The sequence below is a fragment of the Grampus griseus genome (genome assembly GCF_964374135.1).
Source record: "Grampus griseus genome assembly, chromosome: 13".
Lineage (NCBI taxonomy): Eukaryota > Metazoa > Chordata > Mammalia > Artiodactyla > Delphinidae > Grampus > Grampus griseus.
In genome coordinates this window covers 72,383,057-72,408,451 of record NC_139007.1, presented here as the reverse complement: position 1 = coordinate 72,408,451, position 25,395 = coordinate 72,383,057, and the positions used below count along the sequence as shown (strand labels likewise).

Genomic DNA, 25,395 nt, shown 5'->3' with positions numbered 1-25,395 from the left:
CAATATACTATAACCTAAATGCTCTAAATCAAATAAAGGCCATGTTCACATTTCTTGGAGATTGAGAGATACTGTTATCACAATATTTTAGACCAAGACTTTGAGTCATTTGCCTGATGTCTTTAGATGATTCTAGATTTTGGTTATGATGCTATGAAATCAGCACTTTCAGCTGAGCTTCCAAACTAGTTAGCATCTCAGTGTTTACCTTATTGTGGGTTTTGGTATGAATTACTAAATTACCTTTCAGAAAGGTACTGATTTTATTGCTATCAGCAGAGTGAGAATGTTTCACCATACTCTGCTCATCCCAGACATTAGCCCACTTTTATGTCTTACGTTTTGTTTGTCACTAAAGTGTCAAAAGTGGCGTCACAGTGATTCAGTTCACATTTCTTTGGTTATTTATGAGGATGACAATTTTTTCATGTTTTTAGCTTTTTGTAGAGCTGAGTTCTGAGAACTAACATGTCTTTTGCACATGTTTTACTCTTTTTATTGATTTATGTAAGTTCTTTATGTAGCAGTTTCAATCTTTTATCTGTCATTTCTGCTGCAAGTATTTCCCCCCATTTGTTATTTACCTTTTTTTATAATTTTTAAATTTATTTTATTTTAAAATTTTTTCAATATTTTTAGGCTGTGTTGGGTCTTCGTTTCCGTGCAAGGGCTTTCTCTAGTTGTGGCAAGCGGGGGCCTCTCACTATGGCGGCCTCTCTTGTGGAGCACAGGCTCCAGGTGCGCAGGCTCAGTAGTTGTGGCTCATGGGCCTAGCTGCTCCGCGGCATGTGGGATCTTCCCAGACCAGGGCTCGAACCCGCGTCCCCTGCATTGGCAGGCAGACTCTCAACCACTGCGCCACCAGGGAAGCCCTGTTATTTACTTTTTAATTGTGATTCTTTTTTTTTTTTTAACCTCAGAGATTCTAATACTTTTTTCTCTGTGAGTTTTCCTAATGTGCTTCTGCTTAAAGTCCTTACTCATCCCCCAATCAGAGTCCTCTATGATTTGTGTTCACTTGCACAAAACAACATAAAGCCTGTCAATTCACTGGAGCATAGAGGCATATATGGGGTAATACAGCAAAATCATTTTCATTTTTTCTTTTCTTTTTTGAAATTGTAGTATAGTTGACTTGCAATGTGGTGTTTGTTTCAGGTGTACAGCAAAGTGGTTCAGTTATACATATGCACATATTCTTTTTCAGATTCTTTTCCATTATAGGTTATTACCTATATGATAATATTGAATATAGTGCCCTGTGCTGTACAGTAGGTCTTTATCTGTTTTACATTCAGTAGTGTGTATCTCTTAATCCCAAATTCCCCATTTATCCCTCTCCCCCCTTTCCCCTTTGGTAACCATAAGTTGGTTTTCTATGTCTGTGAGTCTCTCTCTGTTTTGTAAGTAAGTTCATTTGTATCATTTTTTTTAGATTCCACATATAAGTGATATTGAACAGTATTTTTTATTTGTGCTATTTTAAAAAAAGAAAGAAAAGAGAAGACAAGAAAAGAGGGCATAATAGAAGGGCAAATATCCATAGTCCCTGAGATCCGAGAGTGTTTGCTGCATCTGAGTCTCTGCGTAGAGGCCAGCGACTGGCCTCTGCCCTCGTAGTGCTCCTGGGTTTCAGGCTAGCGTTCTGGCCAGAGTCAGGAAGATAGCTAGAGGCCTGGATTTGCCTAAGACAGCCCCAGTGCAAGCTACAACTAGAACACATATCTCACCTGACCATCACAGGGATTAAGTGCCTGGAAGTCCAGGGATGAAATGAAGGGGAGTCTTTTGGGGAAGGAGGTAAAGTGCGGGGAGACTGGGAAACCTGATTCCTGACATCTTTTCTTTCTGCCCCCGCCTCCCGCTTCCTCATTCTTACAACCTGCCCCCAAGACTTGGACACTAATATACAAGGAATGGGAAAAGGGGACATTTTTAGATTTCCACTTAACTAAGTTTATGTCTTAATCCAATCACATTGCATTTTTTCTCTTTATTTCCATGAAACTAAAATTTACACTAATAGGTAGTATGTAGTAAAGATCAAACCAGGTAAAATATAGGTCTTATTTCAGTAGAATCTCCCCCGTGAAAGGCTTGTGTCTGAGTTAAGAGCTTCAAAAAAATGCCCCAAATGAGGAGCAGCTGTTTCTATTATGTTAAATCAAACTCTTAGTATAAGAGTTCAAATGTTGCACTCCTGTGGACTCCCAGGGGAACCCTGAAGTTATGATGTAGTAAGCATATCTAATGAATGAAGAAAAAAGAATATTACTTCCTGTATGTTGGCTGTGGAGGCATAATTTAGACAAGAAAGCAACAGACAAAAAATTAGAAGTTTCTAGAATCAGTTCAGCTACTCTGTGACTTCATGTAAATCAATTTGCCTCTTTGAGTTTCAGTTTCCTATATATACTCCTATCTTATAGCTGGCTACACATAGGGCTGATACAACATATATCAAAGTTTTTTTTTTTTTTTTTTTTTTGTGGTACGCGGGCCTCTCACTACTGTGGCCTCTCCCGTTGCGGAGCACAGGCTCCGGACGTGCAGGCTTAGCCGCCATGGCTCACGGGCCCAGCCGCTCCGCGGCATGTGGGATCTTCCCCAACCGGGGCACGAACCCACGTCCCCTGCATCGGCAGGCGGACTCCCAACCACTGCGCCATCAGGGAAGCCCTATGCAAGTGTTTTTAAACATGATTTGGAACTATGCAAATGTGCGGCACAGTATGTGTGACTGAAATAAATGTTTACCTCTGACTCCTAAACTATCCAGTCAAATAAACTACCTTTTGCATTTTTAATTTATGAATTCTAAAATATTAATTTCAAACTATTTTAATTTTAGCATGCATATATTTGAATGCCAAGTAATATATACAAAACCCTCTTTGGGGATGAATATCAAGACTGGATATTGATCATGGTTTAGCTGATCAATACTAAATACCATTTATACTTATGGAAGCATTTTACTTTTTAATCATTTCAGTGACAGGGAGACTCTAGCTGCACAGCTTAATTATTTTCAGCATGAGAATGGTAATAAATGTCTGATTCCTATTTTTCTTTGGATATATGGTTGGCCAGTTTGTTCGAGGCGGGTGCTCATGAAGCTGAAATCAAAGATTTGCTTTTATGTCAATTAGTTTTGCCATGTTCTCCAAATTGGTCTGTAGCAGTCTAAGATGGACACGTTTCTAATCCATTATCTTTGCTAGAAAAATTAAACAGGTCCCCTTATTGATGGTGAATCAGTGCTCTGGTATCTGTATATGCTTACTTGGAAGTCAAATAATGATTAGCGTAAAAGAAAAGGAATTGCAGGACCTGGAAAGAAAAGACTTGTGTTAAGAAAAAAAAAATCAAAAGAATTGTGTGTATTTTGGGTAGAGTAAATTAGAAGTGGGCTTCCCAACCTTTTTCTCCACATCATGGCACACCTAGAAATGGTTAGATTTGTACAGCACTCTGGTGCTGACTAGAGGGAATTTGGGACCCAGTCCCAGGTGCTTTGTGGCCACACAGAGGGCTGGGGGGAATCCATGTAATGTCCACTAGGAACCCTGCCACTGAGGACAATGAAATAGAGGAAGGGGTGAGCAAGCACATTGATCTCAACACAGCCACACATCTCCAGCTGCACTCCTCTACCCACTAAGTCAGCTCTTTCACCCCACCATCTCATTTCTATGACTTACATCTCTACCCAAGCTGGAAATATTTGAGTTAATGCTGTATTTTCCCTTAGCTCCTTGTGGTGTATTCAAATCAGCAAATATTTACTGAGCACTTCTATGCAAGGCACTGTTTTCCACTGATTGAAATCAGTCAACTTAAAGTTCTGGCTTCTGTCCTTCCTCTCCAGTCTCATGGCCAACACCAATGAGCCCATCCCCCATGCACACATGGGATGACTAAACCAGAGTTTTGCCTTGTATTTCTTCCCCCATTATATAGTCAGAGGCAGAATTCCATTCAGAAGTTCCCCATTTCCTGCACGCCACCCATCGGTCAAATCTACCAGAGAGGCAGCAGGCAGTGAGGCCAGGTGACACAATTCACAGGGACCAGCATCTCAGGAGATGGAGTCTGTGAAGAAGGGTAGTGAAAGGAAGGGGATGAGGACAAAGGGAGAACAATCAGCTCACCTGTTAATTAATTTAGAAATAGAAAAATGGTTTCCTCATGTTGCTTTCCTCTTCTGAAATGCCCAAGGGAGCTTCTCGTTGCCCTCAGAGTGAAGTACAAATTTCTTCCAAAGTCCTTGGCAGTCAGCCTCCGTCGTATCTTGCCTTTTTGGACATGCATCCTGGCCCTGCTACTTACTGTGCTACCAGGAGCTTATTATTTAACTTCATGGGACCTTTATTTCCTATTATACACACAGGGTACAAGACCCTTCTTGCAGATCTGCTATAAAGGTAGAGTGATCTTTGTGCTTTAGATCTGCCCTGCTATTTTCTGCAAATTCCACTGTCCCTGGGGGTGTAGCACAAATCCCATATGAAACCTTTTTATTCAGGTCTTCACTGATCGTTCACCTTCTCCACATTGAGCCCGTCTGTGTGCCAGTGAGTTTTTGTATATTAAAATAATATGAATTGAGAATTATCTGAATTTTATAGTTTGGGCTGCCTTGATGACAGGGCAATATGGCATTCTTGACTTCTTCTGACATCCATGTTTGTTTCATTGTACTACTTTCTTTTTTCTTTCTTTCTTTCTTTTTTTTTTTTTTTTGCGGTACGCGGGCCTCTCACTGTTGTGGCCTCTCCCGCTACGGAGCACAGGCTCCGGACGCGCAGGCTCAGCGGCCATGGCTCACGGGCCCAGCCGCTCCGCGGCATGTGGGATCTTCCCGGACCGGGGCACGAACCAGCGTCCCCTGCATTGGCAGGCGGACTCTCAACCACTGCGTCACCAGGGAAGCCCCACTGTACTACTTTCTATTTACCTTTTTAGCTGCAATGGCGGGCAATGGCGGGATTGCCTTGAGGGTTATGACGATCATCGAGTCATCACATGAGTCACCTCTTGTGACTCATCAAATCAGAGTTTCAATCATGTTGTAATTATACAACACACTCAGGAGAGATTGATAAAGACTGATTTTAAAAATACTATAGTGGTTTTAGAACAAGAGCAACAAAACTAAAGTAGGTTACAGAGCCTGGGAGAAATAATAACCTATTGCTGGGTTGACAGTGTGTATGTTGTGTCTTAAACACCTTAACCATGACTTGCCTCGCCCATACTACCCTAAAGCATTGAAGGAAAATAAGCAGGAATGGGAGAAAAATTAGGTTTGGAAAGACCTTGGCATTTCTTGAGTAAATTGTTATGGATACGGCTCCCCCTAGTGTGCTGAACAACACAGGTGCAAAAGCTGAGCTCAGGTTCAGGAGCTGAGAGTTCTTATCTCCAAACACCAACCTTATCTGAACGACTTGAGATCTCTCTTTTGCCACTGTTTCCTTCCTACTGTATAACCAACCACAGACCAGGGAAGATAGGGTGCAGATGTCTGTTACCCAATTTGATTTGAGCACCATTGTCATGGAAGGACTGAATGGATTTGAGGTACCCAAATCATATTAAAAAGCAAAAAAAGTTTTATTTTAAAAAGACTTTCTCATGAGGGAGGGAACTGAAATTAGGGCGAATAAGCAAAATTAGAATATGATTCCTTGTTAATTATTTTACTAAACATGTTATTGGCCTTCATCTTCTATTTGTCAAAATGTTAATCATTGGTAAATATATTTTCCTCAGGCAGGATACATGGACCATTGGAAGACCAAAACATGAACCACAGCAGAGGGAAAGAAACTCTTCCAATGAGGAGGAAATGACTTACATTAAAACAATGCTTCTCAAAGCATAATCTCCAGAACACTAGTTCCACAGGCTATTAATGGGTCTTAGTTCTGAGAAATGTAGGGTTTGACAAAATAAACTGAGTTTTTTAACTGCAATATTCCTCCAGGCCCTTAGCATGCCCTTAAAATACCGCTGTACTGTATGACACTAGTCTTTGAACTTCGGCATTTCCCAGGTAAACACAAGGGTTTTCTCCACGCCTATCTCACACACCTGGTTCGTGAATTATCCTTTGGGAACATGCACTGGATTAGAATTTCATTAACTTTCAATCAAAGATGGAGAACACATAGGAGAGTGTGCCAAGGAAAGGAGGAAAGAAAGCAGTACATTTGATACAACCAGCAAATAGGGTGGCTGTAAGGACGTTTGCGGTTAGTGTCGTAGCTCTCCTTTGCATGTGAAACATTAGTAACCAACGTATTAAAGTCTCAAACCATGGCCGTCCTATAGTGGAAGGAAGGCCCTCAGAAGGATGGGCCATGCTGAACACATCAGCAGCCCACAAAATCATTACCAGATTTCTCCCACATCATAGCACTGATGCCACTTCTGAGAATGAGAAATAAGGTTCCAAAAAGTACAGCACCCGTCCTGTCAGGTTTTCAACTTTTATTGAAATTTTCCTTGTGCACAGCCTGTGCTAATTCGCAAGGATGGTCTAAGCTCCTTATTAATAGGATCACAGACACAGGGTCCTTCAAAGGACTTAGAGGAAGGCTGTATTTAGTACAAGCTGTGAGTTAAAGAGGAATCCTATAACTCACAGCTAGATAAACTCCCGAAGGGAGTGTTGAGAAAAATGGAAATCCACAGAGTCGTTTGTCTTGGATAATAACACTGACTCACATCCAGTAGAATGAGCCTCTTCCTATCAGCTCCGTTGACATTTCGGAAGTGCTGCTTTTCGACTCATTGGTACACTGGGCAACTGCACTGGAAGACGTGAGGGACTGGGGGCATCAACGGATCTGGACTTATGTGTAATTCTATTCTCTTTTGCTGGGGACGCAGCCTCAGAAGGACCGTGGTTCTTAGTCTCTTAGCATATGGGGGTAGAGGGTGGGACAAGGTTCAGCCCAGAAGCAGCTCTTCGTTGTCAAGGGACGTCCTATGTTCTTCCTAACGCTTTCCAGCTGGGTTGACTTCAGGCGTGGGGAGGTCAAGTGATTTACTCAAATGCCCAGTGAAACAGACCATCTGAGACTCGGACCTGGGGACTCTGCTGCTTGCCCCAGTCAGTCAACGCTCTGCTTCCTGCTTTTCGCCTCTTCTCTGAGTTGCACCAAGCAGTCAGTGTGCTGCGTCTGGCACAGCCTGTCCTCCCGGCTGTCCCTGCTCAGGACTGGAATGAGGCGTGTTACAGGTCAAGTCTGAATGTTCTGGCAGTGCAGCGTAAGGCAGATTGCTCCATGCCTGCCCAAAGCATACAGTGTCTGGCAAAAGCCAGATTGAAGATAGCTACACCCACACGCCAAGATTCCAAAAGGAAAAACTTAGCTCACAGTTTTCCTTTGCGTGGTGATTTTTCTTCCCTTCCTTTTTTTTTTCTTTTTCTTTCTTTCTTTCTTGCTTTCTTTTTTTAAAAAAGGGAATCCCCATGTTTACAAGTTGAGATCCAAAATGCACAAGTGGTCAGTTCACAATTCTGTGACCCATGAACATCTGTGGGCCTGGGTGTTCCCTGGGAATCAGCAGTGCCCGAGCTGTGAGCCAAGCCTGCCCTAGGCAGAAAGGAATTCTCAAGTGAGTGGAACAGTCGGTGAGCAAGGAGGCCTGCGAGTGATCAGGGCCTGGTTAGCCTCTAGTTCTGGTTTTCCAAGGGCATGTCTGCACTCACCTTCAACTAGTTTTATGAGCTGCGTTTGACTTTATTTTTTGAGATGGGTCCATCTGAAACGCCTTACAGGAAGTAGGACGTGACTTTTCATTTTGCCTCTAAGAAAAATGAAACTCTATAATTTGAGATCGGCGAGCGTGGTTCAAATCTGTTTATCCAAAAACAAGAACCTCTGAGTAGAGAGAAAAATCTAGAATATCTGACACCGGCTTCTGAGGATGTAAGTGCTTGAAAACCAATAGGGCCTCCCTCTGCGGGAGAGGGTCCTACACCCCCAGCTCCTAGGAGAGCTGCAGAGGGCAGCTTGCTGTGCTCCCTTCAGGTGGCAGGTGGTACTGGGAGCGGCTAAATGTGCCTTATCATTTCCACTCCGGATTCTAGGTCGGCAGGTGGACGCTGGCTCCATCACTATTTTACGGTTTTAATTTGGTAGATACTCAAAAGTTAATTAAACTCTGAATGGAAAAAGCCCCTGATGTATTTGCATCTCCCATCTGGACCTTGGTTTCCTCATCTGTAAAATGAGGGAAAGGACCAGATGACTGCTGAGCCCCGTTGCAGCCCTAGTGGTCTGTGATTTTAGGTTTGCTTTTCTGCTAGTTGGAGTTTACTTCATCTCCTCTAACTTTTCTGCTGTCATCTGGGTGTTACAGGCTGATTCGTGTCCCCATGAAATTCATATATTGATGCCCTAACCCACAGTACCTCAGAATGTGATTATATTTGGAGGTAGGGTTTTTACAGAGGTGATCAAATTAAAATGAGGTCTTCAGAGTGGGCCTTAATCCAGGATGACTGGGATCCTTATAAAAAGAGGAAATTTGGATACAGACATGAACACACATGGAGTGAAGACCACGTGAAGACACAGGGAGAAGACGGCCGTGTGCAAGCCAAGGAGAGAGGCCTCAGAAGAAACCAACCCTGCTGACACCTTGAGCTCAGACTTCCAGCCTCCAGAATTGTGAGAAAATAAATTTCTGTTGTTTAAGCCACTCTGTCTGTGGGACTCCGTTATGACAGCTCTAGCAAACGAATACACTGGGTTACACCACAATGAGTTTTCTGAGCTGTGAAAGAAGTTCCATGTGTTTTTCTTAACAGACTCAATACTGGTAGCCTAAAATAGACTTTTCTTTGGCAGGGTATTCAAAATACTTTAAAAAATCGATTTCTTTGTCATCAGGTGGAAGTAAATTATTTTAGTAAAATAAATCCTCTTTATTTTTATTTGAAGGGAGTTTCACAGTTTTGACGCACAGAATTGTCTTCCTGAATGGCTGTGGAGCATCATTTTGCCTTTCAAGAAAGGCTGCCGGGGCTTCCCTGGTGGCGCAGTGGTTGAGAGTCCACCTGCTGATGCAGGGGACACGGGTTCGTGCCCCGGCCCGGGAGGATCCCGCGTGCCGCGGAGCGGCTGGGCCCGTGAGCCATGGCCGCTGGGCCGGCGCGTCCGGAGCCTGTGCTCTGCAACGGGAGAGGCCACAGCAGTGAGAGGCCCGCGTACCGCAAAAAAAAAAAAAAAAAAAAAGAAAGACTGCCGTTGCCTATAAAATTCATTTGAGGCCAAAGAGCTCATTGGGTAAGCCCGCGGGTAACAGCACATTTATAGCGGACTTCAGAACACACAAGCAGCTGCAGAGGGGGCAGAGTCCCGGTTTTGTGTAGTACTTTTGCCTTGAAAGTTCACTGAGAGTCAAACATCTTGTGACTGGGTTACAGACAAATGAACTGATAAAGAAAGGTAACCACTTATCACTTTGCTGTTTAAGACGCTCAGATTCTTACTTGAAGTTAAGCATGCTGTGTTTACCAAAATGGATTTTTCTTTCATCTAGTACCAAGATTCTGGTTCTTTTCTTTTACAAAATAGTCACATGGAGTTGGACTGGAGTGTCCAGTATTTAGAAAGCATGGGGATTCCCTCTCTCTCTGTGTGAGTTCCATTTGATGCAGCAGTGAAACTTCTCAGGAAGAGCATTTCTGGATAAGAGCCTGCTCACTGGGGAGGTTAGAATCACCCACCTTTGGAGGCTCTGCATGTCTGAGAAGGAGATCAGAGTACTCGCCGAGCGACGTGGGATGGCATGGCCTTATTTTCCCACGTGACTGCAGGTGGGCAGCGTAGATACCCCACTATCATGGCTGGGGATTCCAACGAAGCACCCTGACACCCAACCAACCAGTGCACATAGCGACGAAGCCAGCAGGTGTTTAGTGTCATCTAATTATAAGAGTTTCTAGATTGTTAAAAATACATCTTTCCCAAAATCACATCTTAAGGAAGAAGCTTGGCCTACTAAGAAGGCTGAGGGGGCAGTGAGGATCTGCAGGCACCTTTATTTCCAGCTATCGACAGAACGGAAAAAATTTCAACTTATTTATATTCATTTATTTATACGGGTAACGAATAAGTTAAGGAACACTTCATCTCAAACACAGATTGCTTTTATTTTAGCTAAGCTAATGTTTCAGTTCCATATATATTTTTGAATTTCCATCAATGTCAAACACCATGTTTTCTTAAAAAAAAAAAAAACAAAACAATTTACAAGCACTTTTACGGCACTCAAGGAAAGTAGGCTGAAGGTTCATAATAATAATTTTCCTTTTAAAAAACATCCATCAGACCAAAATAAAATCATTTTAATTAACTCCTTCCTGAGTAACTAAAACCTTGGAATGTGCTGAAAGCTTATAATAAATAAGGCAGTCAAAGATCTACCAGCTTAAAATGTATTTTTTTAAATTAAACTATGTAAAATGTACAATATATTTCATGAAGTACAAACTGTGTTGGGCTCAGGGCCAAAGAAACGTTGTCGTGTGTGCCAGACAAACTGATGAAGTGCCTCGACTTTTAGGGCCTAGAGGCTGTTTGTTGGGGCAAAATTACATTAAGGCCCTGTAAGTAAATCAGCCAGCCTCGTTCGCTGTGACGCTATAATGATCACTGCTGACAATAAATGCCTTTGAACACACAGGCAGAAGTGCCCATGTGAACTTGCACTGAGAGGATGCATTTTTTTAAATGACGAATTGTCCTGATGTGCTGACAACAGCAGAGAACACTTAGCAGACCTTATTTTCAGATAATGAGATTGCACAGTGTGTAAACTAACGATCATTCTTTATATGCGATTTCAAAGGAATGGACTCACAAGGTACCAGGCAGCAGCTCTTGCTCTGTTGTTAGTATGATAGCTCGTCTCCAGGTTGATTTTTAAAGTAAGCCTAATGGTAGGGCCCTGGTCTCTCTAAACAGGACAAAGGATCTTTCCTCTTATAAGAACATTTCCCTTCATCACTTCCCTGCCCCAGTTCTCTGAGGCAGAAAGGAGGCCCACAAGCGGCCAAATGCTGGACTCTGTGCCTCTGTGGTCCCAGCCTTCACTGGACTCCTGCGGGGTGAAGCCTTCTCAATACATCTCATAATAAAGTAGCTTTAGTGCACACTTGACAGGTTCCAAACGACTTGCTTTATATCTTGGCTACCGTCCAATTTTAGTGAACGAAGAAAAAATTCTAGAGAGACTTGTTGGTTTCTGAAAAGCAGAAAATGTGTCGCTTGTGTAAAGTCAGTCTTAGTTACTGTTAAGTATTCCCAACTCACACTTTGCTAGTGCTCTTGAAGGGCTGGCTCTAGGGGAAAAAACATGAAGGAGACAAAGTTTGTCCCAAGTACCTTGACTGTCACCAGCACCTGCACCCCTGCTTCTCGGCTGGCTATATAGTATCCACCCAAGAGTATATGTATTTTCGGGGCGGGGCTGGTCAAAGATGAAAACATCTCAAATCCGAAGAAATAGATTTCTAATGACTGAACCAAGGCATCACGGAGATGGGCAGGTGATGGGAATGGGATGGGGAAGAGATATTGTGGAGGAATGGAACTGCCCAACTTCTACTCAGATCACTTTGGGGGCAGACAACTACTCATAATTCTAGCCAAGCAGTCTCTTACCCAGAAGCTCCTGCTTCTCTTCCCGATGTCCTAGTAAGCGTTCTCAGCAGGGAGTTGCTTCCCTAATAAGTGGAACTGTATTTCGACTGCTGCCTGCACAGAACTCAGTATCCCTTTCTGAGCCCCCAAAACACCAAAAACAAGTACCTCTTAAGGGATTAGAAGGTAAAAGATACCAGCTGCTTTGGGACACAGCTGGCCAGGGGTGTGCCTGATAGATCATGCATCATCTGTGGTCAGACTTGGAACTTATGCCACAGGAAATGTCAGAGCTAAATTGGTTCCTGGGTTTCCAGTTAAAGCAATGCTGGTAAGAGACATGCTTCATATAGGGTGCAAAGGACACAGCCATGCCATTTTCCTAGGCCACATGTCCTCCAGAGTTGATCTGTCTTGCCTGTGCTCTTCTTTACACAGCCAACAAACTCTTTTCCTGGCTATGCTACTTTGAAATCTGTCAGAATGGTGCTCGGAAATGAAATGTCTCAATGGAGTTTGCTGTGCGCTTTGACCTTGAGAGGTACTCAAGGCTCTGGACTGGGGAAGGGTGTGGCACAAGCCTACTTGCTCTTTCAGAGATAGTAAGCGTGCTGCTCTTGGTGAAAGTGTCCCCTGAGATGGACCAGAGGCAGAATTCTACCCATGTGGGCAGAAACCACTTACCCAGGGACATCCTTCCTTCTGATGTCCTTATCTGTCTGACCATCTCCTCTTAGATCCTTCTAGAGTAGATTCCCTGGTCTCTGAACTGGTTTTGTGTTTCTACTGAAGTATACACGTCTGGATGTTTCCTACCACTGAGGTAATATTTTTATAGGTCATCTTACAAATGATAAGTTACTGGGCTATAGGCGCTATTTCTCCACGTTCTCTTGTTTATGCTGGGGGAAGAAAAGCTATTTTATGACGAGATGCCTTGTGATGGAGCCATGTAGCGTACCTCAGAAGGACCCAAGGAGCCAGAAAAACACAGAATAAAATCAAACAAAACCCGCAAAACCGGGCATCTCCCAATGACCCCAACCTGTGGGAACGTTTTGTTCTTTTTAATGCTGCCGAGCATTAATTTCGTCCCTTAAGGATTTTTCTTCCCCAAACAAAAAACTTTCTGGAAAGGGAGATTAAGCCATTGGAGGCAACACAGAGCTGGCATCACCTCTTATAAATATCTTCGAGCCACTTCTCATCGTCCTGTTCCTCGTCATCAATCGGCTCCTCTGTTTCCAGTGGGGTCGGAAGGAAGAAGTGGGGTCTCAGCACGGGGTGGCTGACCCGGGACTTCAGTCCGAACTTGCGCTTCAGCAGGTGGAACTGCTCCTTGACGTAGTGGTAGAACTCGTACTCGTATCGCATTCGCTGGTAGAGAATCTGCACAGCCTCAGGAGAGGGGACGGTCTTCTTCACGGTCACAGTCATGTTTCCAAGTTTCCTATGCTCTGCAAAAGAAGCAGGGTTGCACGTGAGCCGTTGTCTGCAATGCTGCAGCTTAAAGGGGATGATGGTGCGGTCCTGTGTTACCTGCATAATACTGGCAGCTCCTAAGGAAAGAAACTAAACATTCAAGGAATAGAAGGGGTAAATGGCTTCCCAACAACATTGGGAAAGATTTCACCGTATTCCACGTGTTAACATCAACACCAGTTGACTAAAACTAGCTAACATCCCTTTCGTGGGATGTGAATAATGAGATTTGACCACAATTCAATGGTAACTATAAGTTATACTTTTTTTTTTAAACCCCACATTTGTTTATTCATTTATTTTTGGCTGTGTTGGGTCTTCGTTTCTGTGCGAGGGCTTTCTCTAGTTGCGGCAAGTGGGGGCCACTCTTCGTCGCGGTGCGCGGCCCTCTCACTATCGCGGTCTCTCTTGTTGCGGAGCACAGGCTCCAGAAGCGCAGGCTCAGTAGTTGTGGCTCACGGGCCTAGTTGCTCCGCGGCATGTGGGATCTTCCCAGACCAGGGCTCAAACCCGTGTCCCCTGCATTAGCAGGCAGATTCTCAACCACCGTGCCACCAGGGAAGCCCCTATACATTCTTTTGGGCAGCAAAATCTACCTGCTTTTCATTTTTATTTCCTGTTACTTTCAGAAGGAAGCACAGAAAAAAGCTGTCTCACCACTTGCTAATCATCTTGGTTTTTTATTTTAAAATATCGACGTCTATTAGTTAAAGTTTAATTTGATACAAACGACATTGCATTTCACTATTTCAGCAAGGTGTCTGCTGAGAAAAGTAAAGGAAGGAATGTTAGATTCCCTAAATACAATTTTAACTGTTGTCAATTTTGAATGGTTATTTTTTATTGTGGTAAAATATATAACTGAAATTTGTTTAATTTAATATTAAAACTTAATAACATAAAATGCTATTTATATGTTATATATATATTTATATGACAAAATTTTAAACATTTTGAAGTGTACGTTTTGGTGGAATTAATTACATTCATAATGCTGTGCAACTATCTCCACTATTTTCAAAATTCTTTCATCCCTCCAAACAGGACCTCTGTAGCCATTAAACAATAGCTCCCTTATACCTCTCCTCTTCCCACCCTTCCCCAGGTCACCTCTAATCTACTTTCTGTCTATGAATCTGTCTATTCTAGGTACCTCATATAAGTGGCATCACACAATACTTGCCCTTTTGTGTCTGGCTTTTTTCCACTTACATAATGTTTTCAAGGTTCATCTATTTTGTAACGTGTATCAGTACTTCATTAGCTTTTATGGCTGAATGATATTCCATTACATGAAAGTACCATAATTTGTTTATCCATATATCCATTGATGGACATTTGGGTTTCTCTACCTTTTGGCTATCGTGAAGAGTGCTGCTATGAACATTTCTGTAAAAGTCTTCATTTGAGTCCCTGTTTTCAATTTTTTCTGGGATTCTACCTAGAAGTGGAGTTGCTGGTTCATACGGTAGTTCTATGTTTAACTTTTTGAGGAACCACCAAACTATTTTCCTCAGTGGCTGAACCACTAAATATTCCTAGCAGCAATGCCTGAAGGTCCCAATTTCTCCAAATCCTCTTCTACAATTGTTATTTTCCATTTTCAAAAAATTGTAGCTATCCCAGTAAGTGTGAACTGGTATCTCATTGTGGTCTTGATTTTCATTTCACTGATGGTTAATGATGCAGAGCATCTTTTTCATGTGTTTGTTGGTCATTTGTATATATCCTTTTTTGATGAATGTCTATTCAAGTCCTTTGCCTGTTTTGAATTGGATTGTTTAATTTTTTTGTGGTTAAGTTGGTATTTTTTTAATATATTCTGGATATTCTACATATATATCAGGAATATGATTTGCAAATATTTTCTCCCATTCTGTAGGTTGTCTTTTTATGTGTTGATAGTTTGATGCACAAAAATCTTTCATTTTAATGAAGACCAGCTTATCTATTTTTTATTTTTTTGTTACCTGTACAAAGTGGGTTTGTGATAGAACATTTTGTAATATCTGTCTTCAGTAAAGATATTAACTATAGCTACTCTGAGGCGATACATGTTAATAGGCTTGACGTATAGATCTCTTTGGGTTTTTAAAAGACAGAGCTTAAAAAGCTGGTATTAAAGATAGACAAGGCACACAGAGGCTCCTCTGGTGCCTTCCTCTTGAAGCACTCTTAAATGTGTGGGGTCTTGCTATCTCATGCCAGAAAAATATTAGGATTCCTATGATTTTAAAGGAAATTCTTTAGTTAAATTATTCGACCCAAGCTATTCCAAAAAGAATGTAAAGAATTTTACAAAAATACATATGATGCAATTAGCTAAACAGTTAAGGAAATTGGGCAAAGGCAGAATGAAGGTAGGAAAGAAAAAAGGAGAAAGGTCAGTGTTGGGGGTAACGGCTTCCCCTCCCCATATGGGAGGGTCTCCACAGAGCCATGCTCCTGCCTCTTGCCCCAGCCCCTCATTCGGGGAGGTAAGCCAGGTTCCAGGGCCAGATGGTTTTTCTGATTGTGCCTTTGGGATAAAGGATTGAGATGCTCTCTCCTCTGGGGAGAGTGTGCCTGTCTGCAGAGACTTCACATCCTCCTGTAGAGGAGGGCGAGGGCTTTCAGCCACAATCTGTGACTCGATGGGCAAGTCTGTGGAAGTCAGGATGGAATGTTACCGGTCCATTTCTCCTCACACCGCAGCTGAGTTCTCCCGCCCAGCTTTACTTGGTAATAAAGCTGACATGTGGACCTCCATCTCTGTCTCCAGTATTGATTTCTCACATAGTTTAGAACCCAGGCAGGAGGAAAGGGGTGTTATTTAGTCATCCATCTCTCAGACTCCAATATCGAGGAACACAAAATATATGTTGTGAAGTCCTAACTGCTTATGTAGGAGGCGGGTCAAGAGTTTGGCCCTAAACTTTCAAGAAGCTAACAAACAGTGTATATTACTCTTTGTGGAAAACAGTCCATTCACATCTATTCCTAGTTGTAATGCCATAGAGAAATATATTCTATGAATTTTCATAAGAAAAAATTGTATGGAATTAGCAATATTCTGATAACATCCTTAGAGCAAGTTCAGCCATGGGTTTCACGGGGGCCAGAGGAAAGTGGCACGTGTCAGGTTCTCAACTCTGGCTTGACTGGGGAACACATTACAGAAAATCTAGAGCAGCGGTTTCTAACTCTCCTGAAAACCTGACTGAAGCCCATGTTCAGGAAGACAGGAAGGGTGCATGGAAACCCATATAGGAAGATCTTAGGCATTTATGGATCTGTAGAAACCCCTGATTTTGAGAAACCAAAACACTGCACTTCCTTCAACAATCCTTCATCTACTCTGTTTGTTCTAATATTAGCCCCAGTGTAATTGATAAATATTGGAATTAGTTATTTTATGCGCTGGCCTGATATATAGTCATAAACATTGCAACGGCAAAGAGAGGAGGACTTAGATTTACATTTTATGAAAAGGGAGGGGCTTAGCAGTGCCTGGAACTTAAATAGAAGGCCACCCTACCCTGTTCTGGAGGAAGGCCCAAGAGAGTAAGCATGGGGAGAGGACTGGGGTTGGCTGCGTAACACAGTCTGAAGGGGGCTAGTGCGCCACAGCTAGATGGGAGGGAGTCTGGGAAAAAGTCTGGAGCTGCCGAAGAGGCAAGAGACCATTGTTTCAGGTGCATGAGGAGAGTGGATTCAGAGCACCGCCTAAACGAGCTCCAGAGGTGGGCACGAGCCGCGGCTATCAGCGCGGACCCCAGAGACGGGCATGGGACGCTAAGGCTGCTGCTGCCGCCACCAAGAAGCCTGTGTGTGAGCACAGGTCACTATCCACACCTCCCCTCCCGGGAGCCTGTGCAGCCCGCCACTGCCAGGGTCCCGGGATCCAGGGACAACTTCCCCAGGAGAGCGCACGGCGCGCCTCAGGCTGGTGCAACGGCACGCAGGCCTCTGCCGCCGCAGGCCCGCCCCGCACTCCGTGCCCGTCCCTCCCCCCAGCCTGAGTGAGCCAGAGCCCCCAAATCAGCGGCTCCTTTAACCCCGTCCTGTCTGAGCGAAGAACAGAGGCCCTCAGGCGACCTACACGCAGAGGCGGGTCCAAATCCAAAGCTGAACCCCAGGAGCTGTGCGAACAAAGAAGAGAAAGGGAAATCTCTCCCAGCAGCCTCAGGAGCAGCGGATTAAATCTCCCCAGTCAACTTGATGTACCCTGCATCTGTGGAATACATGAATAGACAAAGAATCATCCCAAAATTGAGGCGGTGGACTTTGGGAGCAACTGTAGACTTGGGGTTTGCTGTATGTGACTGACTAGTTTCTGATTTTTATGTTTATCATCTTAGTTTAGTTTTTAGGGCTTGTTATCATTGGATTTGTTTATTGGATTGGTTGCTCTCTCTCTTTTTTTAATACTTTAAAATTTCTTTATTTTAATAATATTTTTTATTTTAAATTTTAATAAGTTTATTTTATTTATATATTTATTTATTTTTCTTTCTTTTTTTCTCCCTTTTCTTCTCAGCCACGTGGCTGACAGTGTCTTGGCGCTCCAGCTGGGTGTCAGGCCTGAGCCTCTGAGGTGGGAGAGCCGAGTTCAGGACATTGGATCACCAGAGACTTCCCGGCCCAACGTACTATCAATTGGCGAGAGCTCTCCCAGAGAGCTCCATCTCAACACTAAGACCCAGCTCCACTCAACGAACAGCAAGCTCCAGTGCTGGACACCCAATGCCAAACAACTAGCAAGACAGGAACACAACCCCACCCATTAGCAGAGAGGCCGCCTAAAATCATAATAAGTTTCACAGACACCCCAAAACACACCATCAGATGTGGTCCTGCCAACCAGAAAGACAAGATCCAGCCTCATCCACCAGAACACAGGCACCAGTCCCCCCACCAGGAAGCCTACACAACCCACTGAACCAACCTTACCCACTGGGGGCAGATACCAAAAACAATGGGAACTACAAACCTGCAGCCTGTGAAAAGGAGACCCCAAACACAGTAAGTTAAGCAAAATGAGAAGAGAGAGAAATTTGCAGCAGATCAAGGAGCATGGGAAAAACCCACCAGACTAAACAAATGAAGAGGAAATAGGCAGTCTACCTGAAAAAGAATTCAGAGTAATGATAGTAAAGATGATCCAAAATCTTGGAAATAGGCTGGAGAAAATACAAGAAATGTTTAACAAGGACCTAAAAGAACTAAAGAGCAAACAAACAATGATGAACAACACAATAAATGAAATTAAAAATTCTCTAGAAGGAATCAATAGCAGAATAACTGAGGCAGAAGAACGGATAAGTGACCTGGAAGATAAAATAGTGGAAATAACTACCACACAGCAGAATAAAGAATAAAGAATGCAAAGAATTGAGGACAGTCTCAGAGACCTCTGGGACAATATTAAACACACCAACATTCTAATTATAGGGGTCCCAGAAGAAGAAGAGAAAAAGAAAGGGACTGAGAAAATATTTGAAGAGATTATATTTGAAAACTTCCCTAATATGGGAAAGGAAATAGTTAATCAAGTCCAGGAAGCACAGAGACTCCCATACAGGATAAATCCAAGGAGGAACACGCCAAGACACATATTAATCAAACTATCAAAAATTAAATAGAAAAAATATTAAAGGCAGCAAGAGAAAAACAACAAATAACATAAAAGGGAATCCCCATAAAGTTAACAGCTGATCTTTCAGCAGAAACTCTGCAAGCCAGAAGGGAGTGGCAGGACATATTTAAAGTGATGAAAGGGAAAAACCAACAACCAAGATTACTCCACCCAGCAAGGATCTCATTCAGATTTGACAGAGAAATTAAAACCTTTACAGACAAGCAAAAGCTAAGAGAATTCAGCTCCACCCAACCAGCTTTACAACAAATCCTAAAGGAACTTCTCTAGGCAAGAAACACAAGAGAAGGAAAAGGCCTACAATAACAAACCCAAAACAATTAAGAAAATGGTAATAGGAGCATACATATTGATAATTACCTTAAATGTAAATGGATTAAATGCTCCAACCAAAAGACACAGACTGGCTGAATGGATACAAAAACAAGACCCATATATATGCTGTGTACAAGAGACCCACTTCAGACCTAGGGACACATACAGACTGAAAGTGACGGAATGGAAAAAGATACTCCATGCAAATGGAAATCAGAAGAAAGCTGGAGTAGCAATTCTCATATCAGACAAAACAGACTTTAAAATAAAGACTATTACAAGAGACAAAGAAGGACACTACATTGCGATCAAGGGATCAATCCAAGAAGAAGATATAACAACTGTAAATATTTATGCACCAAACATAGTAGCACTGCAATACATAGGCAAAAGCTAACAGCCATAAAAGGGGAAATTGACAGTAACACAATCATAGTAGGGGACTTGAACAAACACCCCACTTTCACCAATGGACACATCTTCCAAAAGGAAAATAAATAAGGAAACACAAGCTTTAAATGATACATTAAACAACATGGACTTAATTGATATTTATAGGACTTTCCATCCATAAATAACAGAATACACTTTCTTCTCAAGTGCTCAGGGAAAGTTCTCCAGGATAGATCATATATTGGGTCACAAATCAAGCCTTGGTAAATTTAAGAAAATTGAAATCGTATCAAGTATCTTTTCCGACCACAACGCTATGAGACTAGATATCAACTACAGGAAAAAAATCTGTAAAAAACACAAACACATGGAGGCTAAACAATGCACTACTAAAGAATCAAGAGATTACTGAAGAAGTCAAAGAGGAAACCAAAAAATACCTAGAAACAAATGACAATGAAAACGCGATGACCCAAAACCTATGGGATGCAGCAAAAGCAGTTCTAAGAGGGAAGTTTATAGCAATACAATCCTACCTCAAGAAACAAGAAATATCTCAAATAAACAACCTAACCTTACACCTAAAGCAATTAGAGAAAGAAGAACAAAAAAAGCCCAAAGTTAGCAGAAGGAAAGAAATCATAAAGATCAGATCAGAAATAAATGAAAAAGAAATGAAGGAAACAATAGCAAAGATCAATAAAACTAAAAGCTGGTTCTTTGAGAAGATAAAATTGATAAACAATTAGCCAAACAACTCGTCAAGAAAAAAAGGGAGAAGACTCAAATCAATAGAATTAGAATTGAAAAAGATGTAACAACTGACACTGCAGAAATACAAAGGATCATGAGAGATTGCTACAAGAAACTATATGCCGGGGCTTCCCTGGTGGCACAGTGGTTGAGAGTCCGCCTGCCGATGTAGGGAACACGGGTTTGTGTCCCGGTCCGGGAAGATCCCACATGCCGCGGAGCAGCTGGGCCCGTGAACCGTGGCCACTGGGCCCGCGCGTCTGGAGCCTGTGCTCCGCAACGGGAGAGGCCACAACAGTGAGAGGCCCGCATACCGCAAAAAAAAAAAAAGAAAAAAAAGAAAAAATAAGACACTATATGCCAATAAAATGGACAACCTGGAAGAAATGGACAAATTCTTAGAAAAGCACAACCTTCTGAGACTGAACCAGGAAGAAATAGAAAATATAAACAGATCAACCACAAGCACTGAAATTGAGACTGTGATTAAAAATCTTCCAACAAACAAAAGCCCAGGACCAGATGGCTTCACAGGCGAATTCTATCAAACAGAGAAGAGCTAACACCTATCCTCAAACTCTTCCAAAATATAGGAGAGGGAGGAACACTCCCAAACTCATTCTACAAGGCCACCATCACCCTGACACCAAAAGCAGACAAAGATGTCACAAAAACAGAATACAGGCCAGTATCACTGATGAATATAGATGCAAAAATCCTCAACAAAATACTAGCAAACAGAATCCAACAGCACTGTAAAAGGATCATACACCATGATCAAGTGGGGTTTATCCCAGGAATGCAAGGATTCTTCAATATACACAAATCAATCAATGTGATAAACCATATTAACAAATTGAGGGAGAAAAGCCGTATGATAATCTCAATAGAAACAGAAAAAGCTTTCTACAAAAATCAACACCCATTCTTGATAAAAACTCTTTAGAAAGTAGGCGTAGAGGGAACCTACCTCAACATAATAAAGGCCATATATGACAAACCCACAGCCAAACATCGTTCTCAATGGTGAAAAACTGAAACCGTTTCCACTAAGATCAGGAAGAAGACAAGCCTGCCCACTGTCACCACTATTATTTAACATAGTTTGGGAAGTTTTAGCCACAGCAAGCAGAGAAGAAAAAGAAATAAAAGGAATCCAAATCAGGAAAGAAGTAAAACTGTCACCGTTTGCAGATGACATGATAGTATACAAAGAGAATCATAAAGACGCTACCAGAAAACTACTAGAGCTAATCAATGAATTTGGTAAAGTAAAGTAGCAGGATATAAAATTAATGCACAGAAATCTCTCGCACTCCTATACACTAATGATGAATTATCTGAAAGAGAAATTAAGGAAACACTCCATTTACTATTGCAACAAAAAGAATAAAATACCTAGGAATAAACCTACCTAAGGAGACAAAAGACCTGTATGTAGAAAACTATAAGATACTGATGAAAGAAAACAGATGGAGAGATATACCATACCATGTTCTCGGATTGGAAGAAGTAACATTGTGAAAATGACTATATTACTCAAAGCAGTCTACAGATTCAATGCAATCCCTATCAAACTACCAATGGCATTTTCCACAGAAGTAGAACAAAAAATTTCACAATCAGTATGGAAACACAAAAGACCCCGAATAGCCAAAGCAATCTTGAGAGAGAAAAACGGAACTGGAGGAACCAGGCTCCCTGACTTCAGACTATACTACAAAGCTACAGTAATCAAGACAGTATGGTACTGGCACAAAAACAGAAGTATAGATCAATGGAACAGGATAGAAGCCCAGAGATAAACCCACGCACATATGGTCACCTAATCTTTGATAAAGGAGGTAAGAATATACACTGGAGAAAAGACAGCCTCTTCAATAAGTGGTGTTGGGAAAACTGGACCGCTACATGTAAAAGAATGAAATTAGAACACTCCCTAACACCATACACAAAAATAAACTCAAAATGGATTAAAGACCTAAATGTAAGGCCAGACACTATAAAACTCTTAGAGGAAAACATAGGCAGGAACACTCTATGACATAAATCACAGCAAGATTCTTTTTGATCCACCTCCTTGAGAAATGGAAATAAAAACAAAAATAAACAAATGGGACCTATTGAAACTTAAAACCTTTTGCACAGCAAAGGAAAACATAAACAAGATGAAAAGACAACACTCAGAATGGGAGAAAATATTTGCAAATGAAGCAACTGACAAAGGACTAATGTCCAAAATATATAAGCAGCTCATGTAGCTCAATATCAAAGAAACAAACAACCCAATCCAAAAATGGGCAGAAGACCTAAGTAGACATTTCACCAAAGAAAATATACAGATTGCCAACAAACACATGAAAGGATGCTCAACATCACTAATCATTAGAGAAAGGCAAATCAAAACTACAATGAGATATCACCTCACACCAGTCAGAATGGCCATCATCAAAAAATCTACAAACAATAAATGCTGGAGAGGGCGTGGAGAAAAAGGAACCCTCTTGCACTGTTGGTGGGAATGTAAACTGATACAGCCACTACAGACAACAGTATGGAGGTTCCTTAAAAAACTAAAAATAGAACTACCATATGACCCAGCAATCCCACTACTGGGCATATACCCTGAGAAAACCATAATTCAAATAGAGTCATGTATCACAATGTTCATTGCAGCACTACTTACAATAGCCAGGACATGGAAGCAACCTAAGTGTCCATCAACAGATGAATGGATAAAGAATATATTCCATATATACAATGGAATATTACTCAGCCATAAAAAGAAACAAAATTGGGATATTTGTAGTGAGGTGGACGGACCTAGAATCTGTCATACAGAGTGAAATAAGTCAGGAAGAGAAAAACAAATGCCGTATGCTAACACATATATACGGAATCTAAAAAAAAAGAAATGGTTCTGAAGAACCTAGGGGCAGGACAGGAATAAAGACGTAGACGTAGAGAATGGACTTGAGGACATGGGGAGGGAGAAGGGTAAGCTGGGACGAAGTCAGAGAGTGGCATGGACTTATATATACTACCAAATGTAAAATAGATAGCTAGTGGGAAGCAGCTGCATAGCACAGGGAGATCAGCTCGGTGCTTTGTGACCACCTAGAGGGGTGGGATAGGGAGGGTGGGAGAGAGAAGCCAGAGCGAGGGGATATGAGGATATATGTATACATACAGCTGATTCACCTTGTTTTACAGCAGAAACTGACAGCATTGTAAAATAAATACACTCCAATAAAGATGTTAAAAAAAAAGAGTGGATATATGTATATGTATAGCTGATTCACTTTGCTGTATACCTGAAAGTAACACAACATTGTAAATCAACTATACTCCAATAAAATTTTTTTAAAAATTAAAATAACAAATAAATAAAATGTTGATCTATTTAATGGATTGAGTTGACTTGCTCTAATGGGTTATTAATATCAAGCTAGTAAAATTTTGTGAAGGTTTTTTAAAATGATGGCATGATGGATTTATATGTTTCCCTGTTTGGTTGTGATTAGGTTAACTAGGTCGATAGATTTAAAGCTACTCTTGGTTCATCACAACAAAACTCTCTTCCCTGCATGTTTTTCTCCATGGCTGGGGATGGGCAAGTTGGTGGGTGGGCAGAGCAGGTATGTCAAAGATGACAGTATGTCATTCAAGCACAATGGAAAGAACCAGGATATATTTACATCATTCGTTCATTGATTTGTCAAGAGATGCGGATGGTCTCAGCTGAGCCTGATCCCTTGCGGTGTATTTTTATAGTAACAGTTACATTTAGTGAGGACTAAGGTGTGCCAAGCACTAAACTAGGCACTTATACATGGAATCGTATTTAACCCTCACATGAACCCCTCATGGAAGAGCCATGTTATAGATGAAGAAACTGAGGCAGAGCAAGACTCTGACTGCTTCAAGGTCATGTAGCTGAAAAGAGGCAGAGGCAGGAGGGTCTGCATGGTAAGCAATTGTGCTTTTGCTGCAGAAAGGCCAGCAACCTTATCACTGTCCCTCTCATGTTTCTCCAAAAGCAATGGAACATAACGGTAGTCAGCAGGTGGGCCTAAAGCCTACCACTCCTCACGTTGACCGGGGAGTCCAGATTGTAGTAGATCTTGCAGGAAAGAAGCAGGCATTTTAGTAGGGATGGCTAGTGGGTTTATAATCCGGAGGAAGAAAAAGGTTGATTTAAAAAAGGAAACTGGACTAGGTTATCTCTGGGTCCAATAAGAAAGGCCAATGTCCAGAGTCAATGATGAAAATGAACATAATCATCAGTATTTGGAGAGTTCCTCAGTTCCAGGAAACCTCTTCCTGGTGTTTTATTTAGCCTGAACTTTTAAGTGTTTCTAGTAGGAATCATTGTTCAGGAACCCCGTCAGAAAATGACCCAGGATCTACAAAGTCTGGGAAAAGTCAGCCTTCTTGCAATGACCAGAGTCTGAACTTCATAGTGTTCTCCATCAAGTCAGTGCTGGGGATCCCACTTACAGCCCCATTCATTGACTTATTTTATCCAAATTTTATAAGGTAAGGGGAGATCTCTACTAAGATTTATATTTGATAAGATTCCAATTAGCCTTTCCAACCAAATTTCAATGACACATCACCTCACTCTCCTGATGAAAGTGTTTGGGCTATTGGGTAGTACCAGTAAGAACAAACACTAGCAGACTGAGTCCTGTGCTTGCTAGAAAACTCAACAGATAGGACAGACTTTTAGGCTAAGAGTAAAGGGAAATGTTTCATTTGTGGCTACAAGACAAAGTTTTGCAAGATCCTTTTTTGGACAGCAACAGATTGCCAAGTGTATTTTGGTTACCTCAACCCTCCTTACCCTCCTTAGACCCTGTCTAAACATGAGGGGTACTGACAGCTGGTTCAGAGGACACTTATGACAGATGATTTTTTTTAAATTAGGCTCCAGTTTTGCATTGATATCCAATCCTCGCTCCATCCATCTATGCCTTCTCTCTCCCTCACTCTTGCTCTATCTACCTTCTCTCTTCTTCATTGTCAACCTCTCCTTCTCAACTGGCTCCTTACCCCCTGCAAATCAAATGTAGTCAAGTCTCCTTAAAGAAAACCCTTAAGTCTCATGTCCTCCTCTATCTTCTGTCTTCTCTCTCTCCTCTC

The 25,395-nt window shown here is 41.9% G+C and overlaps 1 protein-coding gene and 1 long non-coding RNA gene across 2 annotated transcripts in view; one reads left to right on the top strand and one right to left on the bottom strand.

The window, feature by feature from the left end:
- Positions 1 to 20,599, top strand: part of LOC309831930 — a 28,130-nt gene extending 7,531 nt beyond the window's left edge. Inside the window, exon 2 of the long non-coding RNA XR_014297643.1 lies at positions 17,671 to 20,599. This is a non-coding gene — a long non-coding RNA (uncharacterized lncRNA). The remainder of the gene's footprint in view (positions 1 to 17,670) is intronic.
- UST (uronyl 2-sulfotransferase) overlaps positions 10,254 to 25,395 on the bottom strand; it is a 288,827-nt gene continuing 273,685 nt past the window's right edge. The window contains exon 8 of the mRNA XM_082669303.1: positions 10,254 to 13,126. Within this exon, the coding sequence (XP_082525429.1) occupies positions 12,843 to 13,126 (284 nt within the window). The 3' untranslated portion in view covers positions 10,254 to 12,842. The remainder of the gene's footprint in view (positions 13,127 to 25,395) is intronic.